Here is a 21,156-nt window from a genome sequence, read left to right as displayed (position 1 = left end):
CCGGGGTCCCGGTCGGGCTCTTTGAGCTCCCCCTGGGTCTGTTCGGTGTCCCGGGCAGTCCCGACGGGGCAGTTCGGGGCGCCGTGGGTCCGTTCGGTGTCCCGGCGGGGCCGCTCGGTGTCCCGGGCGCTCCCCCGGGGCCGGCCGCGCTCCCCGCCCCCGCACCGAGCGCTCCCCGCCCGCCCCGTGCCGCTACCGACGCCCCTCCTCTTGCCGCGCCCCTCCCTCATCCCATTGGCCAGCTCATCTGTCAATCCTACCGCACAGCCAATCTCCGTGGAGGAGGCTCTGCCCCCCGCCGCGCCGATTGGCCGCGCCCCGGGGCGGGCCCCGCCTCCCGCGGCGCAGCGGGGGCGGCCTGGCGGCGGCGGACGCGGCCGGGGCGGACGCGCAGCGGAGCCGGTGAGTGCGGGACGGGCCGGGCCGGGCCGGGCCGGCCCCGCCGCGGGCAGTGACGCGGCCCCGCGGCCCCAGCGCCGCGGCCTGGCTGCCGAGGCCCGGCCGGCCCGCGCGTCGCGGCGGCGCGAGGCTCCGGGTGACATTGGCGCGGCCTCCCGCGGGGTCACCCCGTGCCGGCCGGGCCCGCGGGGCTGCGGCGGGGGCCGCCTCGGTGCGCTCGGGACAGCGGGGCCGGGCTGAGCTGCGGGGCAGCGGCGCCGGCCTTGGCTGCGGCACGGCGCGGGAGGCCCGGCCCGCGCTGCCCGGGCTGCGGAGCGCTCCGGGCGGGTTCTGTGAGGGCTGAGTGCGGGCTGCGCTTCCCCCCGCTCGTTGTTCCCCCTTGCTCCCTGTTCTCCTGCTCCTTTTCCCCCCCTGCTCCTTTTCCCTGCCTTCTTCCTTGCTCCTTTCCCTGCTCCTTTTCCCTGCTCTCCCCCTGCTTTCCCCACCTGTTCCCTGTTTCCTTGCCCTTTTCCCAGCCTGTTTCCCTGCCTTCCCAGCCCCTGCTTTCCCTGTTTCCCAACTCTCCTGGCCCCAACCTGCCCTGCTCCCGCCCTGCCATCCCCTCTCCGTGCCCTGCCGCTTTCCAGCCTGTCCTGTCCCACTGTCCCTTTTTGTGCCCGGAAACCTTCCCAGCCTGTCCCAGTGTCCCTCTCTGTGCCCTGCCACCTTCCCAGCCTGTCCCAGTGTCCCTTTTTCTTCCCAACCTGTCCCAGTGTCCCTGTCCATACCCTGCCACTTTCCCAACCTGTCCCACTGTCCCTTTTTGTGCCCTGCCATCTTCCCAGCGTGTCCCACTGTCCCTTTTCCTTCCCAACCTGTCCCACTGTCCCTTTTTGTGCCCTGCCATCTTCCCAGCGTGTCCCACTGTCCCTTTTCCTTCCCAACCTGTCCCGCTGTCCCTTTTTGTGCCCTGCCACCTTCCCAACCTGTCCCACTGTCCCTTTTCCTGCCCTGCCACCCCCAGTGTCCCTCTCTGTGCCCTGCCACCCCCCGTGTCCCTTCTCCTGCCCTGCCACCTTCCCAGTGTGTCCCACTGTGTCCCAGTGTCCTTTTTCCTTCCCACCCTGTCCCAGTGTCCCTCTCTGTGCCCTGCCACTTTCCCAACCTGTCCCAGTGTCCCTTTTCCTCCCCAGTCTGTCCCAGTGTCCCTTTTCCTCCCCAGTCTGTCCCACTGTCCCTCTCCCTGCCCAGCCACCCCCGCCCTGTGCCCGCCTCTGTCCCCCTCCCACCCCAGACCATAAAGAGGATTATTTTTGTTGTTGTTGTTGTTGTTCATTCCAATCTCCTGAAGCTGAAATTCCCGCCCGGGGAAGTTTCTGTGCTGCGGCGCAGGGCAGGGAGCTCGCTGTGAGAACGAGATTATTCGCAATTAAAAACACCGAGAACTTTGCGCAGCTCCCCGCTCTGCCTTCCGAGGAGCTCCTGGCTCCGTTTGGAGCTGTCCCTGCACAAGGAGAGCCGGGAAATGCTGGAAATGCCCCAGCAGGGTCAGCCAGAGCCCGTGGCGAGGGGAACTGGGCGAATTCCACCCAAGCCCTGCGGTGCCGCGGATGTGCTTGGGGTCCTGATGGACTTTCCCCTTTTCTTGTGTCTCCTGATGGATTTTTCCCCTTTTAAAACAGATTTCCCCCCCTTTTTTCTGTGTCTTTATGGATTTTTCCCTACTTTTTGTGTGTCTTTATGGGTTTTTTCACCATTTTTTCCTGTGTCTTTATGGACTTTTTTTCCCCCACTTTTTGTATTTCTTTATGGACTTTTTTCCCTTTTTTTCCCCAGTGTCTCAATGGACTTTTCCCCTTTTTTTTTCCTGTGTCCTGATGGATTTTTCCCCTTTTAAAACGGAATTCCCCCCTTTTTTTTTCTGTGCCTTTATGGACTTTATTCCCCACTTTTTGTGTATCTTTATGGACTTTTTTCACCATTTTTTCTGCATCTTTATGGATTTTCCCCCCTTTTTTCCCCCTGTTTCTTGATGGACTTTTCCCCTTTTTTTCCCCTGTTTCTTGATGGACTTTTCCCCCTTTTTTGTGTGTCCTGATGGATTTTTCCCCTTTTAAAATGGATTTCCCCCCCTTTCTTCTGTGCCTTTATGGATTTTTAATAACCATGGCTGGGTTCCAGTCTGCTGTGCATATCCTGTTTAGTTCTGAATTATATTTTATTTTATTTTTATTTTATTTTATTTTTATTTTATTTTTATTTTAATTTATTTTTATATTTTTATTTATTTTTAATTTTATTTTAATTTCTTTTTATTTTTATTTTATTTTTAATCTATTTTTTATTTTTATTTTTATTTTTATTTACTTTTTAATATTTTATTTTAACTTAATTTTATTTTAATTTACTTTTTCTTATTTTAACTTAATTTTATTTTAATTTATCGTTATTTTATTTTTATTTTATTTTTATTTTTATTTTATTTTAATTTTATTTTTATTTTATTTTAACTTAATTTTATTTTATTTTTTTTATTTTTATTTTATTTTTTTTTTATTTTATTTTTAATTTTTATTTCTTTATATTTTTACTTATTTTTCATTTCTTTTATTTTTATTTTCCCCAAATTGGCACCTGAGGAAAGAGGGGTTGGGGTTGGATTTCAGCAGGAATCCTCTGACAAGGGAATTTGGCAACCCCAAAATTTCATTTTGTATTTAATTTAAATTTTTAAAAATTTGATTTGATTTGATTTGGTTTCTGCCCTGCCCAGTTTCAGGTGGTTTTGGTGTGACAGATTTGGCTTCAGGAGGTTGCACAAAGTTCAGAGCAGAGCCCTGAGCTGGGATGGGTTTGGGGCAGGTCAGACAGGTTTCTGTCAGGAAAATAAAAAATAAAACCCTCAGGAGTCTTTTTAATTTATGTATTTATTCTGATTTTCCCCTTTTTTTCCACTTCAAAAAGTGAATCGAAAAATTTTTTTAATTTTTTGTGAATGAATTTTGTTTTATGTTTATTATGAATAACAGCAATTGTGCTGCCTGATTTTCCAGAAAATAATCAAATTTCGTTTAAAACTTCCCAGAAAATAATCAAATAGAAATTTAAATTTTTTTTCCAGAAAATAATCAAATTGAAATTTAATTTTTTTCACACCCCTTTCTGCTGGCGTTTCTCCCTTTGGGGACCTCCGGTGTTGCTTTGGGAAATTTTTTTTTTTTTTTAATTTGTTTTATTTTTATTTATTTATTTGCCAGAATGCTGCAGATTTCTGTGCTTGGGTGGGAACACAGAAATTTGATTATTTTCTGGAAAAAAAAATTGAAATTCACCCATGGGAAAACCCTGATTTAATCGTATTTTTTCACCATATCTTTAGGATATTACCTTGGGGGAAAAAAAGAAAAAAAACCCAAATTTTTGGAGGTCGGGGAGGGGTTGGAGTTGGGTTTTTTTTTTCTTGGAAAAAGAAGAATTGTTGTTTTTGGAGGAGCTGAGATAAAGCTGCTGCTGATAAGGGCTGCTCCTGTGGGGGGATGGAGGGCAGAGCTCTGGGTTCCCTCTGCTGGCTCCAAATCCCTGGGGAAAATGGGAAAAATGGGAAAATGGGAAAAATCTGAATAATGGGAGTCATCTAATAATGGGGATAATCGGAATAATGGGAATAATCGGAATAATGGGAATAATCTGAATAATTGCTCTGTTTGTCATTGCCAGAGTTCCCTCTGCTGGCTCCAAAATCCCTGAGAAAAATGGGAAAAATGGGGATAATCTGAATAATCTGAATAATGGGAATAATCAGAATTATGGGGATAATGGCAATAATGGGAATAATGGGAATAATCTGAATAATGGGAGTAACCTAATAATGGGAATAATCTGAATAATGGGGATAATGGGAATAATCTGAATAATGGGAATAATGGGAATAATCTGAATAATCTGAATAATGGAAGTAATCTAATAATGGGAATAATCTGAATAATTGCTCTGGTTGTCATTGCCAGAGTTCCCTCTGCTGGCTCCAAAATCCCTGAGAAAAATGGGAAAAATGGGGATAATGGCAATAATCTGAATAATGGGAATAATCAGAATTATGGGGATAATGGCAATAATGGGAATAATGGGAATAATCTGAATAATCCCTCTTTGTGCCCTTGCCAGAGTTCCCTCTGCTGGCTCCCAAATCCCTGGGAAAAATGGGAAAAATGGGAATAATCTGAATAATCTGAATAATGGGAATAATCTAATAATGGGAATAATCAGAATAATGGGAATAATCTGAATAATGGGAGTAATCTAATAATGGGAATAATCAGAATAATGGGAATAATCTGAATAATGGGAGTAATCTAATAATGGGAATAATCAGAATAATGGGAATAGTCTGAATAATTGCTCTGTGTTCCCTTGCCAGGGTTCCCTCTGCTGGCTCCCAAATTCCTGGGATTAATGGAAATAATCTGAATAATCTGAATAATTGGAGTAATCTAATAATGGGAATAATCAGAATAATGGGGATAATGGGAATAATTGGAATAATGGGAATAATCAGAATAATTGCTCTGTGTTCCCTTGCCAGGGTTCCCTCTGTCGGCTCCTAAATCACTGGGAATAATCAGAATAATGGGAGTAATCAGAATAATCTGAATAATCGCTCTGTGGCTGTGTGAAGGAATTTTGGGCTGTGGGAATGAGCAATTATTGTGATTATTCCCATTATTGTGATTATTCCCATTATTCTGATTATTCCCATTGTTGTGATTATTCCCATTGTTGTCATTATTCCCATTATTCTGATTATTCCCAGGCACTACAAATTGACACCAAAACTTTTAAATTCACACCGAATTTGAAGTTAATTTTTGGGTTTTGTGCCTCCAGTGTGGATTCTTGGTCGGAATAATCCCCCGACCTCAGAATGCAGCCCGAGTGCATAAATGAAATCCAGCTTTGGGGCCAGCAGAAGGGAATAAAAATAATAAATGAATAAAATCTGTTTTTGCACTGGGAGCCCGTGCGTGCTGGTGTGTAAAATGGAGCACATCAACAGGTGCTTGTGGGCTCGGGCACTGAAAATGGAAAAGGAACGTGGCTAAACAGGATAAAAGGGAGTAAATGATGCAAAAATAAACCCACCATTTCAATCTGGCAAATTTCCTTGTTATATTTGAAAGGAAAGTTGCATTTTGCATTCCTAAGCCCTTCAGCGCCGTTTCTATTTTTGAGGAGGGCTGGGGGGGGAAGGAGGGTTATTTTTATTTTTGGCAGGGATAAATCTGATATTGTGACCTACATTTCTTGCAGGCAGCGCGGGGATAAAATCTGCACCTGTGATTTCCTTCACGCTTTGTCCCCCAAAAAACCCCAAAAAAGGGAATTTTACAACAAAAAGGCGTAAAATTTAAAGGTGTAAAACAAAGGAGAGATAAGGAGGAGTGAGAAGGGAAGGAAATGACTGCAGGCCATTAGAAAGAATTAGAATTAATTGGAAATAATTAGAAATAATTAATTATAATAATTGTGGATGATGTCTGCTCCTGATGCTCGCGGGGTTTTTGTTGCCTCGGGGTGAGGTGAGGGAACTTTTGCAGCGGCGCTGCTCAGGTCGTGTGGGGTGTTGTATCCCACTAAAATCTGCATTTATCCCTCCCTGAGTTCCCAAAACACCCCCAGGGCTTGGGAATCCCTGGATTTGGGGTTTCCCAAATTTCCCAGAGTTTTGGGAAGCGAGGAGAAGCTTTGGGGGCACCGAACTGTGGCCTTGAGAGGGACGAAGAACGGAGGGAGGGAGGTGATTCCAGGGGCTGGAAAGGGGGAATGGCTTCACACAGGGAAAGGGGAACGTGGAATTGGGAAATTGGGGAGGAATTCTGGCTGGGGGAGGGAATTTTGGGGAGGGAATTTTGGGGGTGAGGAATTTTGGGGAATTTCCCAGAGCAACCATGGCCACCTCATCCCTGGAAGTGCCCAAGGCTGAGTTGGAGCAACTCGAGATGCTGGGATGAGATGATCCTAAAAGTCCTCATCGTTAATTGTGGGATAATTAATTGGGAAGGGGTTTTAGGAATTTTGGCTGTGTGAAGGAATTTTGGGAGTGAGGGAATTCCCAGAGGAGCCTTGGCCACCCCATCCCAAGGCTGAGTTGGAACAACTCAAGGTGGTGGAAAGGTGTGGGGTGGGATGAGATGGTCCTAAAAGCCCTCATCATTAATTCTGGGATAATTAATTGGGCAGGAATTTTAGGAATTCTGGCTGTGGGAAGGAATTTTGGGAGTGAGGGAATTCCCAGAGGAGCTGTGGTCGCTCCATCCTTGGAAGCGCCCAAGGCTGAGTTGGAACAACTCAAGGTGGTGGGATGAGATGATCCTAAAAATCCTCATTGTTAATTGTGGGATAATTAATTGGGGAGGAATTTTGGCTGTGGGAAGGAATTTTGGTGAGGGAATTTTGGGAGTGAGGGAATTCCCAGAGGAGCCGTGGCCGCCCCATCCCAAGGCTGGGTTGGAACAACTCGAGATGATGGAAGGTTTGAGGTGGGACGAGATGATCCTAAAAGTCCTCCCTGACCCCAAACACCGTTAATTTGGGGGTAATTCAAGGCCTCCAGGTGTGTTTTCCCCACTTTGGAGCGAGGATGAGGCTCCTTCATCCCAAATTGGTCACGGCCGGGTTCAGGCAAGGCTGAGCTTTGTGTTTGAGATCTGCTGCCAGGCCTGGGAAATGAGGGCCGGCGTTCATTTATCAGGGGGAAAAAGCAGGTCAGCACGTCTGAAAGGTGCTGACAAGCATAAAGTACCTGAGATTGTCAAAAAAAAAAGGGAGAAAAAGAGGCTGGAAATGGTTTTTTTATCCCCACGTAAGCAAAATATTGTGCCTGAGGTTTTGCAGGCATCAGAGGGAGGGAAGTGCCTGAATTCAGGAATTCTCATTTCCTCATCAGACATTCCTTGGGGGGTTTCACCCTCCAAAGTGGGGCTGTTGGAGAGGCTCTGTGGCTTAGAAAAAAGGGAATTTGGTGCTTGCAGAGCCCCTGTGTGAGCAGCTCCAGGGTCTGCACAGCAGCAATTCCAGCCCTGGAGACCCCAGGCTGAACAGGCCGCAGCAGAAAAGGCAGAAATATCAGAAAGTCAGAGCAAAAAAAAAAAAGCGAATTATTCCATTTAAATAGAATTATTCCTTCATCCACGCTCTGCAGCCGAGGTCAGGCTGACCTTTCCTCTTGTAGGTTGGGTTTGGGGAACATCTCAGAGCAGGAAAAACCTGGGAGCAAACACGCCTGGGAGGAAAGGGAGTGCTGGAAGGCGGCAGATCAAATCCACAATGGCCTTTGTGGCACGTGTGAGGCACTGGATCCCTCTCTGCCCAAAAATATCCTCCCCTTGCTCCTGGCAGAAATCATTCCTGGGACTATTTTTTTCCCGTTTTTCCAGAGGGTTTTAAATTTCCATTTTCCTTCTCCGGTGTCTCCTTGTTCAGCAGTCCCAAGGAGCCAAAAATGCTCGTTGGGAGAGGGCAGGATCTGCCCCTTTTCCCTGGAAATTGTGGATATTTTGGTGTTTTATTGCAGCTGAGTTCTTTGCGGGGTGAGAAGGGTTGATATGAATGGCACAGGTTTTATCTGGCACCCCCTAAAAATCCATTTACACCAGGAAAAGGATCCTGGAAATGCCCTTTTTGTGGGAAATGGGAGAGGAATTTCCTGCTGGAAATGGAAATTTCAGCTGGGGGCGGGCCACTGCCCATCCCTGTGCCGTATCACCGGGGTGTTTCCCATTTTTGACGTTTTTCCTTTGGTTTTTTGGGTTGCATTTAGGAGCTGGAGCTCTGCTGGCCCCGTGGCAGTGTGCCTGGTATGGGTAATGGTGTGAGAGAAGGTCCAGTGGAATTCCAGAGGGATGTGGAGCCCGTCCCAGCCCGAATTCCTGCAGAGGTGAGAGCAGGGGCTGGGCTGGGCGTGCTGGGAGCTGCAGGGAGGGAATTCCCCCTCTCAGGTGAGATCCCAGCTCCAGGGAGGGAATTCCCCCATCTCAGGTGAGATCCCAGCTCCAGGAGGGAATTGCCCATCTCAGGTGAGATCCCAGCTCCAGGAGGGAATTGCCCATCTCAGGTGAGATCCCAGCTCCTGTGACACACAGGACAGGTCCCAGTGACACACGGGACAATTCCCAGTAACACACAGGACAATTTCCAGTAACAGGTCGATTCCCAGTGACAGACTGGACCATTCCCAGTGACACACGGGACCATTCCCAGTGACAGGACACAGTTCCCAGTGACACACAGGACAGGTCCCAGTGACACACAGGACCATTCCCAGTGACACACAGGACAGGTCCCAGTGACACACAGGACAGGTCCCAGTGACACACAGGACCATTCCCAGTGACACACAGGACACAGGACACAGTTCCCAGTGACAGGACACCATTCCCAGTGACACACAGGACACCATTCCCAGTGACACACAGGACCATTCCCAGTGACAGGACACAGTTCCCAGTGACACACAGGACAGTTCCCAGTGACACACAGGACCGTTCCCAGTGACAGGACACCATTCCCAGTGACACACAGGACACAGTTCCCAGTGACACACAGGACCATTCCCAGTGACAGGACACAGTTCCCAGTGACACACAGGACCATTCCCAGTGACACACAGGACCATTCCCAGTGACACACAGGACCGTTCCCAGTGACACACAGGACCATTCCCAGTGACACACAGGACAGGTCCCAGTGACACACAGGACCATTCCCAGTGACACACAGGACACCATTCCCAGTGACACACAGGACCATTCCCAGTGACACACAGGACCATTCCCAGTGACACACAGGACACAGTTCCCAGTGACACACAGGACCATTCCCAGTGACACACAGGACCATTCCCAGTGACACACAGGACACCATTCCCAGTGACACACAGGACCATTCCCAGTGACAGGACACCATTCCCAGTGACACACAGGACCATTCCCAGTGACAGGACACAGTTCCCAGTGACACACAGGACCATTCCCAGTGACACACAGGACCATTCCCAGTGACACACAGGACCGTTCCCAGTCCAGGCTGCACCACTCTGTGCTTTCCCTGCTCCTGGAAGCTCAGGAGAAGGGAGGTTCCTCCCGGCCTTGCTGGCTTTAACTCAGATCTGGGGCTGAAGTTCACCTTTGCACGGCCGGGGAGGGGGAATTGAGCTGACCCAGGGGTTTTGGGTCATAAACATTAACTTTGGGGTTGGGAAACACAAGGAAAATGTTAACTCCTCTCCTCCACAAAGTGTCAAAAGTTCACACATCAAGCCTGGGCTTGTTCTCACTCCACAACCTCCACTGGGTTGGATTTTGTGGCTTTTTTTTTTTGTTGTTGTTGTTGTTCTCTGTGGGAGAAAAATGCTGATTTTATAACTGTGAGCTGTGGCAGGAATTCCAGCAGCAAAATCCCTCTCATTCCACCCATCAGAGGGGGAAAACTGCCTGGATTGACCCTCAGGAGCTTGGGAATGGTGTGAGAACAGGGCTGGGGTGCTTCTGTTCCAGAAACTTCCCCTCTGCCCGTGCCTAAAAATCGTGGGGAGGGGAAAAAAAAAGAGAAATAACAAGGAGCAAACAACACATGCAGGAGGAATGCTTGGAATTCTGCCTGCCAGTCCAACCAGCAATTCACTGTGCTGGAAGCTCAGTGAAACATTCTGACCCAAATCCTGGCCCTGGGGTGAATGCTGCACAAAAGGTGAAATATTATTCCTTGTGGCATTGATTTTATTTTTTTTTTCCCTCTATCCAATTTTTTGGTTTTTTTTTTTGCCAGGATAACCAGGAGAAGAAGAAAGTGCTGAACTCGCTGATGTCCGGGGCTCTGGCTGGGGCTGTGGCTAAAACTGCAGTGGCTCCTCTGGACAGGACAAAAATCATGTTCCAAGGTGACTCCTCTGGGCTTTTTTCCCAAATTGTTTTTAATTTTGAGCCCTTTGTGCTCACCCAGCTCCTTCCCCTGGAGGTGTGGAAGGAGGAATTGGGCTGTGGGAGTTCCCTGCTGAGGGCTGGCTGCCCAAATCGTGTCAGCTCTCCCCAAAATGAGAGGCAGCAGGCACTGGGGGTGCTGCACGCCTGGGTCTGTGTGCTCTGGCACCCCTGAATTGTCACAGAAAATGACATTCCTGTGAGTGGAACAGAGAATTTCCCTGCGTTTAGCAGGATTTGGGGATTGTGGGATCTGTTGCAGTGCAACTCCTCCAATTATCCCCAAGGGAACAGCACAGGCCTTTAATTCAGTGGGCATTTGGGAAAGCCAAGAATTTTAAGCCTGGTGACGTCCCGGATTAAGTGAGTTGGGCTCAGCCTAATCCCTGGCTGACGTTTAATTTCGAATTGATTTCTACTCACATGATTTTCATTCTGGGCAGAGCAAGGAGCTCTGGAATGGCTGGGATGTGCATCAGGGGGGGCTGGGATTGGCACCTGAATTTTGGGGTTTTCCCACCCAAACCACACACCCAGGGTCATTTTAGGGTGGAAACATCAGGAGCACAGAGCTGGGCTGAGCCAGGGGATCACCTGGAATTTGGGCATTCCTAAAAATCCCTGTGTGCTTCAGCCCATCCCAGGATGGCATTAAAATCTTCCAATTGGAGCAATTTTTTGGGATCTCATGGGGGTTTTTTTTAGGTTCTTGCTGCCCTAAAGGGTTTTGTTCCCTGTCTGTGAGGAAGGAAAATATCTTTGGATCATCAAAGTGATGCCTTGAGTTAAGATTGGGGCTTGGGATAGGGGAGAGTGTCCGTGGCAGAGGGGTGGATGAGCTTTCCCATCCCAAACTCAAAAATTTCCCACAACTCAATCATTTTATTATTTCGAATAATTTTTTTAAAGGAACAAAACCCCCTTGACAACCATCACTGTTCATCGAGGTCGTTTTTATTCCTTAAAAAAAAATAAAAAAATAAAAAAGAAAAAATCCAAATAAAACATTGAATTGCACGGAGGAGCAGCGGTGGGGAAAAATGGATTTGCATGGAATTGTTGGATGCACTCGAGAGGCTCCCAGAGCCTCAGATGAGCCAGGCAGCCCCTTAATTGGAGCCACGTTTCATTAAAGCTTTCCAGCCAGGGCTTTTCCCTTCCTGCCAAACAAATCCTGCCTCCCAAACCCTGCCACAGATGAGGAGGTGCTGTCACTTTGGATGGGTGCAAGGGAAAGGGGGGGGAAAAAAATAGAAAAATCAGGGAGTTCATTTGAGTTCGGCTGGGATGGAGCTGCTCTTGCGTGGAGCTTCGCTCTGCCCTCACTGGGTTCTGCAATTAGGCTGGAAATGCTCTGAAAAATAAGTGAGCAGTGCAGTTTTGATGGGTTTTTTCTTCCATTAATTGTTTTCATTTATTCTGCACAAACTGAATTTTCCTAACATGCAGCAGGGGGAAAAAAATGGGCTTTTGTGCTAAATTATGGGAGCATTTACGAGACAAAGAATCTCTGTTTCCTCTTGCATTCATTCTTTTCCTTCTATTTTTATCCCTTTAGCCAAAGCACCTGATTATTTATCCCTTATTTAGGGATTCATGGATCAATATTTATTTTTATGTCTTGCAAGCCCTAATCTTCTTTTTTTTTTGTTGTTGTTGTTGTTTTTATTTTTAGTGTCTTCAAAAAGATTTTCTGCCAAGGTAAGGCGACGTCTGCCTGCTGTTGCTCTGAAGTGTTTAATTAATCTTTTGTTGATATTTCACTTTTTTTGGGGATTTATCAGCAGCATTCCATGAAAACATCAAGGGAAAGACTGGGAATGGTGTTTTTAATTAAGGATTAATTAGGACAGTGATTGCTGGGGGATTCAAACTCTGGGTTGTACCTGTGATGTGACAATAAATGTGACATCACTCAGGCCTTTGGCTTTTGGGACCTTTCCTGGTGATTTGGGACCTTTTTTTTTGTGTTTATAGGACCTTTTCTTGTGCTTATGGGATATTTTGTAGTGATTTGGGATATTTTGTAGGGATTTGGGATATTTTGTAGGGATTTGGGATATTTTGTAGTGATTTTGGGACCTTTCCTGGTGATTTTGGGACTGTTTCTAGTGCTCATTCCCTTCCCCAACCACACAGGAGTTGTTCCAGCATTTTTAGGGAATTAAATCCAGGATCTGATCCCTCTCCTGGCTTCCTGAGTGCTTTTTCCCTGTGCATTCCAGCTTTTCCATGTGCGCTGTGTGTGATCCAAATGTTCCTGCCTGGCCCCAGGGAGATGAATTTGGGTTTGGGAAGGGGTTTTGTGCAAATTGTGCCTTCCCTGAGAGGGAAAACGAGTCAGGCTGGGATCTAAAAATCCTTCCTTGCTCTTGCATGGAGCTTCACTCTCTCCTCGCTGGATTCCGAGATCTGGCCATGGAAATGCTCTGAAAAACAAGTGCGCAGTGCAATTTTGATATTTTCCTTTGATTAATTTCTATTTATTTATCCATTTATTCCACACAAACTGCGTTTTAGAGCACGTGGATGTGCCGGGGAGGCCATGGCAGCTCTGTGGGCAGGGGATTGGAGGGGTTAATCTGTGGGTTAATTAATCCCTGCCTGCATTCCTGCTGCCCCTGCCCCTCATTCTGCTCCCCACGGGTGATTTATCCACTCTTATCCCCTCATTCTGCTCCCCACGGGTGATTTATCCACTCTTATCCCCTCATGCTGCTCCCCATGGGTGATTTATCCACTCTTATCCCCTCGTTCTGCTCCCCATGCATGATTTATCCACTCTTATCCCCTCATGCTGCTCCCCACGGGTGATTTATCCACTCTTATCCCCTCATTCTGCTCCCCACGGGTGATTTATCCACTCTTATCCCCTCATGCTGCTCCCCATGGGTGATTTATCCACTCTTATCCCTCATTCTGCTCCCCACGGGTGATTTATCCACTCTTATCCCCTCATGCTGCTCCCCACGTGTGATTTATCCACTCTTATCCCCTCATTCTCCTCCCCACAGGTGATTTATCCACTCTTATCCCCCGGCCTCCTCCCCACGTGTGATTTATCCACTCTTATCCCTCATTCTGCTCCCCACGTGTGATTTATCCACTCTTATCCCCTCATTCTCCTCCCCACAGGTGATTTATCCACTCTTATCCCCTCGGCCTGCTCCCCATGGGTGATTTATCCACTCTTATCCACTCTCCCTGCTCCCCACGGGTGATTTATCCACTCTTATCCACTCTCCCTGCTCCCCACGGGTGATTTATCCACTCTTATCCACTCTCCCTGCTCCCCACGGGTGATTTATCCACTCGTATCCCCTCGGCCTGCTCCCCACGGGTGATTTTTCCCCTCAGGAAGCGTACAGGCTGATCTATCGCACCTACCTCAACGAGGGCTTCTGGAGCCTCTGGAGAGGGAACTCGGCCACCATGGTGCGGGTGATCCCCTACGCCGCCATCCAGTTCTGCGCCCACGAGGAGTACAAGCAGATCCTGGGCAACTACTACGGATTCCAGGGAAAGTAAGAGGCAGGAGGGCTCGGCGTCCTGAGGGGGGGAGCTCCAAGATGGAAGTTCTGAGGGGGAAGGCTCTGAGGTGGAGGTTCTGAGGGGAAAGCTCTGAGGGGAAGCTTCAAGATGGAAGGTCTGAGGGGGAAGCTGTGAGGGGAAAGCTCTGAGGAGAAGCTTCAAAGGGGAAGCTGTGAGGGGAAATTCTGAGGGGAAGCTGTGAGGGGAAATTCCAAGGGGGAAGCTATGAGGGGAAGCTCCAAGGTGGAAGCTGTGAGGTGGAGGTTCCAAGGGAGAAGCTGTGAGGGGAAGCTCCAAGATGGAACCTCTGAGGGGGAAGCTGTGAGGTGGAGGTTCTGAGGGGAAAGCTCTGAGGGGGAAGCTGTGAGGGGAAGCTCCAAGATGGAAGCTGTGAGGTGGAGGTTCCAAGGGAGAAGCTGTGAGGGAAAGCTCCAAGATGGAACCTCTGAGGGGGAAGCTGTGAGGGGAAGTTCTAGGGAGGAAGCTCTGAGGAGAAGCTTCAAGGGGGAAGCTGTGAGGGGAAACTCCAAGGGGGAAGCTGTGAGGGGAAACTCCAAGGGGGAAGCTGTGAGGGGAAACTCCAAGGGGGAAGCTGTGAGGGGAAACTCCCAAGATGGAAGCTCTGAGGTGGAAGGTTCCAAGGGAGAAGCTGTGAGGGGGGAGCTCCAAGATGGAAGCTCTGAGGTGGAAGGTTCCAAGAGCGAAGCTGTGAGGGGGGAGCTCCAAGATGGAAGTTCTGAGGGGGAAGCTCTGAGGTGGAGGTTCCAAGGTGGAAGCTCTGAGGGGAAAGCTCTGGTGAGGAAGCTTTGAGATGGAAGCTCCGGGGGAAAAGCTGTGAGGGGAAATTCCGAGGGGGATGTTCTGAGGGGAAGCTGTGAGTGGAAATTCTGAGAGGAAACTGAGGAGGAAGCTCTGAGGGGGAAGTTCCGAGAGGATGCCCTGAGGGGAAGCTGTGAGGTGGGACCTTGGAGGGAGAAGCTCCAGGGGGAAGGAAACTGTGAGGAGGAAGCGCCAAGATGGAAGCTCCGAGAGAGAAGCTGTGAGGGGATGCTCCAAGGTGGAACATTTGAGGAGGAAGCTCCGGGGTGGAAGCTGTGAGGGGATGCTCCGGCCAAGCCCTGAGCCTCCTCTCCCCGCGGATTTTCCCTGTGGCGTGGCTGGGAATGCCCAGCAGGCAGAGCAGGGCCGTTCCCAGCAGCCAGGTGGGATCTGCAGGTGACGTTTGCTCTCCTCTCTCACCCCACTCCAGGGCACTGACGCCTTTCCCTCGCTTCATTGCCGGCTCCCTGGCTGGCACCACGGCCGCCATGCTCACCTACCCCCTGGACATGGTCCGTGCCCGCATGGCTGTCACACCCAAGGAGATGTAAGTGCCTCATACACATATTTTGGGGGTTTTTTAAAGGTCACGTGGTTTTGTTGCCCTTTTTTGGGTCAATTCTTGCTGGGAGCCTTTGGTGGGATAAAGTCCCAGGGTCTGAGCAGCAATTCAATGTCCAGAGGTGTGGGTGTGGGAGGAGATGGGTACTGGGACACCAGTTCAGGAGGCCAGCTGGACCCAGGAAGACCCAAGAGAGCTGAAACCCCCTCCGAGCTGCCCAATGAGCTCGCAGCCAAATTAATTACCAATTAATCCATCAGGGAGCCCTGACCAGCGCAGGTCTGCTCTCCCCGTGTCCCCACGGCAGGTACAGCAGCATTGTCCACGTCTTCATCCGGATATCCCGCGAGGAGGGGCTGAAAACCTTGTACAGGGGCTTCACACCCACCATCCTGGGCGTCATCCCCTACGCTGGCCTCAGCTTCTTCACCTACGAGACGCTGAAGAAAGTGCACGCAGGTAAAGCCGGGAAATGCTGCGGGGTTTGGGGTGCTGCAGGGGTCTGAGCAGCTCCAGGTGAGAACAAGGAAAGCTGGGCCTGAATTGTGCAGGGAAAAAAGGGAATTTCCAGGTGGGGAAGGACTTGGTTGTGCGCTAAGTTGGGAGCAAAACCTGGGGAGTTGTACCTGTGACTGTCAGTAAATCACTTGGGGTTTTGGTTTTGGGACCATTTCTAATATTTTGGGGTCCTTTTCTAGTGATCTGGGGACCCTTTCTAAAGATTTTGCTTGAGAGCTCAATTTTTGGGGTACAAAAGCTTGGGAACAAAAGCTTGGGAGAGCAACCTAGGGAAGAAAACCTGGGGAGCAAAATTGGGCAACAAAACTTTGGGAGCTCAAGCTGGGGAACAAAACTTGGGGAACAAAACCTGGGAAGCAAAACTTTGGGAGCAAAACCTCGGGAACAAAACCTTGGGAGAGCAACCTGGGGAACAAAACTTTGGGAACAAAATTTTGGGAGCAAAACTTTGGGAGCTCACCCTGGGGAACAAAACCATGATGAGCAAAACTTTGGGCAATAAAACCTGGGGAGCAAAACTTTGGGAACAAAATTTTGGGAGCAAAACTTTGGGAACAAAACATGGGGAGCAAAACCTCGGGAGAGCAGCCTGGGGAACAAAACCTGGGGAACAAAACCTGGGGAGCAAAACTTTGGGAGAGCAACCTGGGGAACAAAACCTCAGGAAAGCAACCTGGGGAACAAAACTTGGGGGAGCAAAACTTTGGGAGCAAAACCTGGGGAACGAAACCTTGGGGAGCAAAACTTTGGGAGCAAAACCTTGGGAGCAAAACTTTGGGAGAGCAACCTGGGGAAAACCAGACCTGGGTAACGAGCCGTCACGAGCACAACCTTTGATTGTGAGTGAATCCCAAGGACCCCCGACTGTGTTTCCCCCCAGAGCACAGCGGGAAGGCGCAGCCCTCGCCCCCGGAGCGGCTGCTGTTCGGGGCGTGCGCCGGCCTCATCGGGCAGTCGGCCTCGTACCCGCTGGACGTGGTGCGGCGCCGCATGCAGACGGCCGGCGTGCTGGGCCACACCTACAGCTCCATCCTGCTCACCATGCAGGACATCGTCCGCGAGGAGGGACTCGTCAGGGGCCTGTACAAAGGGCTCAGCATGAACTGGGTGAAGGGCCCCATCGCCGTGGGCATCAGCTTCACCACCTTCGACCTGACGCAGATCCTGCTCCGCAAGCTGCAGCACGGCCCCGGCCTCGAGAGGTAGTGGCTTCCTGTAGAGAGAGCAGTTCTTTCTTCCCTGGCCTCCCACGTGCTCCTGCAGCTGGGAACTCGCCCGTTTGTTGGGTTTTTTTTCTTCCTGTTGTTCCCAGATTGTTTTGGTTTTTTTTTCCCTTTTTAATTTGGAAGCCTAACCGTTCCCTAAGTGAAAAATTCCCCATCCTGCAGAGCTGAGTGCTCCAAAGCAGCTGCCTCAGCCTTCTGATGGACTCTGCCCCCAGGAGTGGAGCCTCCCCCTCACCTGTGCTGCTCCTGGCTCCTCACCTGGCTCTGCGTGGGCAGATGGAGGCGGTGGATGATGGCACAGGGGGCTCGGAGCTGTTGGGAAGGAACCCCTGGATCTGGGAAGGGGCAGTTTTGTAGCTCCCTGCATTCTGCCAAGTGCAATATCCCGCTGTAGTCCGTAGGGAATTCCAGATTCCCCGAGCTGTGAGAGCAGGGCAGAGCAGGCCCAGGACGCTACACTTGTTCTGAAAGCTGAATGTTTCCTCTGGCTGGGAGTGCTGCCCTTTCCCCGTGGATTTCCTTGCTTTTGGGTCGAGCTGCGTCGTTTGTGGTGTCCCTCTGAGATTACCAAAGACTGGAGGCAGCAGAGGAGGGGAGTTCTGAGCCCTTGCACAAAGGAAGTCTTCCTCTGTGTGCTGTCGGTGTCGCCGAGCAAGCGCCGTGCCTGCATTCCCAGACTGGATGCGCTCCAGCTGATTTGTGTTTTCCTTCTGTGCCGCCCTGCCCTGGAGAGAGGCACCGAGGGAGGAGGTGTCCCATCCTCCAAACCCCCCCGGATGTTTGTGATCGAACAAACCCTGCTGCAGCCTGGGCTGTCCCCAAACAAAGCTGGGCCCGCTCAGGGCCTCCTGGTTGTCCCTTCTGGTACCTGCTGTGTAGGTCCTGGCCCCTCTGCTCACTGACTCGTCCCCTCAGCTGCTTCAGCCCTAAAATAAATCCCCCTTGGAGTTCAACCCTTGTGGGCGCCACGGCGTTGGCCCTGCAGTGCCAACCGCTTCCAGCTGGGGTTCCAGAATCTCTCGGTGTTCCTCTTTCCAATCAGTTTTCAGGGAAATGCAGATTTTTTTGTTTTGTTTTGTTTTGGTGGGGTGATCCATCCCTCTGTTAAATTCAGAGGTCAGAGCAGACTTCAGGCTCCTCTGCTGGAAGATTACACAAACCAAGGTGGGAAAAATCCCTTTCCAGAGAGTCCATAATGTAAGAAAAAGATAAGATTTACCTTCAAACCTGTCCTTTCCGGGTGGTTCTGTACTTTAGCTGTTGTAGCTGGATGGGATGGGTGGGAGTGGAAGGAATTGCACAAGGGGGCAGGAGCAGCCTTCTCCTTTCTTTTTTTTGTCTTTGCACTTCTTGGGAGCACGGAGCTGCTCCTGATGCCAAATATTTCCTTAGGAATCAGGGGATGTGGCAGTGGCACTGGAGTGTGGGCACACAGAGTGTTCCCAGCGCTGCAAGGGGCAGACTGGAACTGGGATTTATCCTCAGCAATTCCGATTTCCCCGGGAATTAAAGATCCCTGGGCTTTTGGGAGGTGGTGGCCACCAATTCTGTGTCATGTTTTTGGGGGTGGAAAACTCCCAGCTCTGCTTTGCTCTGCTCAGCACCCCCCATTTCTTTTCTCCAATGGAGAAGCCAATTTACCCTGCTCTAGTCCTGATCCAGAGGGAGGAATTCCCAGCAGTGTTTATGTCCTGTCCCTTCTCGTCCCCTCCCAGCTGGGAAAAGCAGGAATTCCGGGAGCCTGGGGCTGCTGACAAGTCCTCCTTTAATTAGCAGCTGCACCTGATTGAAATTCGGAATTTCAGCCAATTTCCTCACGAGTTTTGCAGGCTGGGTGTTTGTCCAGGGGCAGATCCTTGAGTTCAGCCTCTGATGGTTTTGGTGCTTTTGTTTCTCAGAGCCTGTTGCTGCTTTGGGTTGGTTTAAAAAGCTTTTTTTTTCCCTTTTTTTTTTTTCCTTTTTTTTTTTTTTTGAATGTAGAAAAGGGAAAACAGAGTGTTCCCTTCCCTTCTCTTCTTCCCTGCATGGATTCACACACGTTCCAGATTTTTTCTGAGGTGTGCTGGCCAGGGAGAGCTCTGAGAAAGGAAACAAAACAGGAGTTTTTCCTTTTTTTTTTTTTTTTTCCTTTTCTCCTTTCTTGCAATTCCCCATTTTTTCATTTTATTCCTCTCAAATTCAATTTCCCACTCCCCTTTCTCGCGCATCCTTAAAGCGTCACCACCAAATTTGTGCTTTTTTTTTTTGTGTGTGTGTTTTTCCTTTTCCTCTCCCTCCTCCTGCTTCTTCCTGCACCTTGAGCCCCGCACTGGCACTTCGAGAAAACCAGGTCCAAAAAAAAAAAAAAAAAATGCACCCAAAACGTCAAAATTGCAGCTTTTTAGCGTTTTTCCAACAGCCCAAGCACGTGTTTCCCCTCACAGCCTGGATGCTCCAGGAATTTCAGGCACCATGGGATGGTTTGGGGGAACTTCCTGAGCTCCTGGGCTGGTTTGGGATCTTCACTTCACACCTTCTAGGGGCTGATTGTCCCCTTTGGTTCACCCCTTTTGTTCACCCCTTTTCCCCCCTTTTTTTCTGCTTTTTTCCCCACTTCTTTTCCCTTTCCCCCCTTTCTTTTCCCCCCTTTCTTTTTCCCCTTTTCCCCTTTCCCCCCTTTCTTTTTCCCCCTTTCCTTTTCCCCTTTTCCCCCTTTTCCCCCCTTTTCCCTCCTTTCCCCCCTTTTTTCCCCTTTTTCCCCCCTTTTCTCCCATTTTCCCCTTTCCCCCCCTTTTCCCCCTTTTCCCCCTTTTCCCCCCCTTTTTCCCCTTTTTCCCCCCTTTTCCCCCTTTTTTCCCCTTTTTCCCCTTTTCCTTTTTCCCTTTTTCCCCCTTTTTCCCCTTTTCCCCCTTTTCCCCCTTTTCCCCCCTTTTCCCCTTTCCCCCTTTCCCCCTTTTCCCCCTTTTTCCCCCATTTTCCCCCCCTTTCTCCCATTTTTGCCCTTTTTCCTTTCCCCCCCTTTCCCCCTCTCCCCTTCCTTACCCTTTTCCCCCCTTTCTTTCCCTCATTTTTTCCCCCCATTTCCCCCCAAAATCACCACGAGCCGCAGGGTGTCCCAGCACCGGTCACTGCCTGTTGTGGTCTATGCATCTATTAATTAACTAATTAGCACAAACACTGTTAATTGCCTTTTCCCGTGCCCTCGCCATCCATGTGTGCGTGTGGATTTTGACGGCTTTTCTTGGATCTGGATTCTATTTTATTGCAGTGAAGACACTTTGTTATATAATGTTTATATATTTTAAGATTTGTGCCAAGAGAGGATGTATATTTAATAAAAAATACGATTGACTTCGGGGCTCTCTCTGCTTCTCAGGCTGGGAACGTTCTGGGGCATTTTTGAGGGGTTTTGGGGGGATTTCCAGGGTTTTTTTGGTGGTTGTGAGGAGATTTTGGGCGATTTTTGTGGGTTTGTGAGGAGATTTTTGAGGGGGTTGTGATGGGGGGTTTTTTTTGAGAGTTATTTTTGAGGGTTTTTTGGGCATTATGTGCGTTTGTGAGGAGATTTTTTGGGGCAGGGGGTTGTGAGGGTTTTTCTGAGGGTTTTTTCAGCCTTATGAGGGTTTGTGAAGGGAGTTTTTGGGGGGGATTATGAATGGTTTTTAAGGGATTTTTGGGTGGTTATGAGGAGTTTTTAAAGAGTTTTTTTAAGGGGTTGTGAGGATTTTTGAGGGTTTTTTTTGGTGAGGATTTTTGAGTTTGTTTTTTTTTTTTTGTGAGGATTTTTGGGGTGTTTTTGGTGAGGATTTTTGGGGTGTTTTTTGTGAGGATTTTTGGGGTGTTTTTGTGAGGATTTTTTGGGGTTTTTTATGGTGTTTTTGAGGGTTTTGCCCCCCTGACCGCACCGATCTCCTGCCTGCTTTGGGCCGGGGCTTTGCTGGGAGTTCGGGAGCATCCAAAGGAAGCGAAGGAGCTCCGGTGCTGTCGCTGTCGCCGTCCCCAGCCCGGCGGCAGCAGGTGGCACTGTCGGCTCAGGCACGGCCTGGAGCCCTCCCCAGCTCGGGGCTCCCGGCCTAAAAACCGCTCCGAACTCCCCAAAAAACCTTCATAACCCCCCCAAAAACCCTTTATAAACACCCAAAAAACCCTTTATAACCCCTCCCAAAAC

General features: G+C 49.5%; 1 protein-coding gene across 1 annotated transcript; it reads left to right on the top strand.

The window, feature by feature from the left end:
- Nucleotides 1-354: 354 nt before the first annotated feature.
- On the top strand, nucleotides 355-18,960 carry SLC25A42 (solute carrier family 25 member 42). The gene is made up of 8 exons (XM_030966680.1): nucleotides 355-402; nucleotides 8,195-8,311; nucleotides 10,201-10,312; nucleotides 12,028-12,053; nucleotides 13,710-13,876; nucleotides 15,133-15,249; nucleotides 15,572-15,723; nucleotides 16,664-18,960. The coding sequence occupies exons 2-8, from the start codon at nucleotides 8,234-8,236 to the stop codon at nucleotides 16,987-16,989; spliced, it is 978 nt and encodes a 325-aa protein (XP_030822540.1). The 5' UTR covers nucleotides 355-402; nucleotides 8,195-8,233; the 3' UTR covers nucleotides 16,990-18,960.
- Nucleotides 18,961-21,156: the final 2,196 nt, after the last annotated feature.

This window comes from Camarhynchus parvulus, chromosome 28 (genome assembly GCF_901933205.1).
Source record: "Camarhynchus parvulus chromosome 28, STF_HiC, whole genome shotgun sequence".
Lineage (NCBI taxonomy): Eukaryota > Metazoa > Chordata > Aves > Passeriformes > Thraupidae > Camarhynchus > Camarhynchus parvulus.
This window is presented reverse-complemented; position numbering and strand designations above follow the sequence as displayed.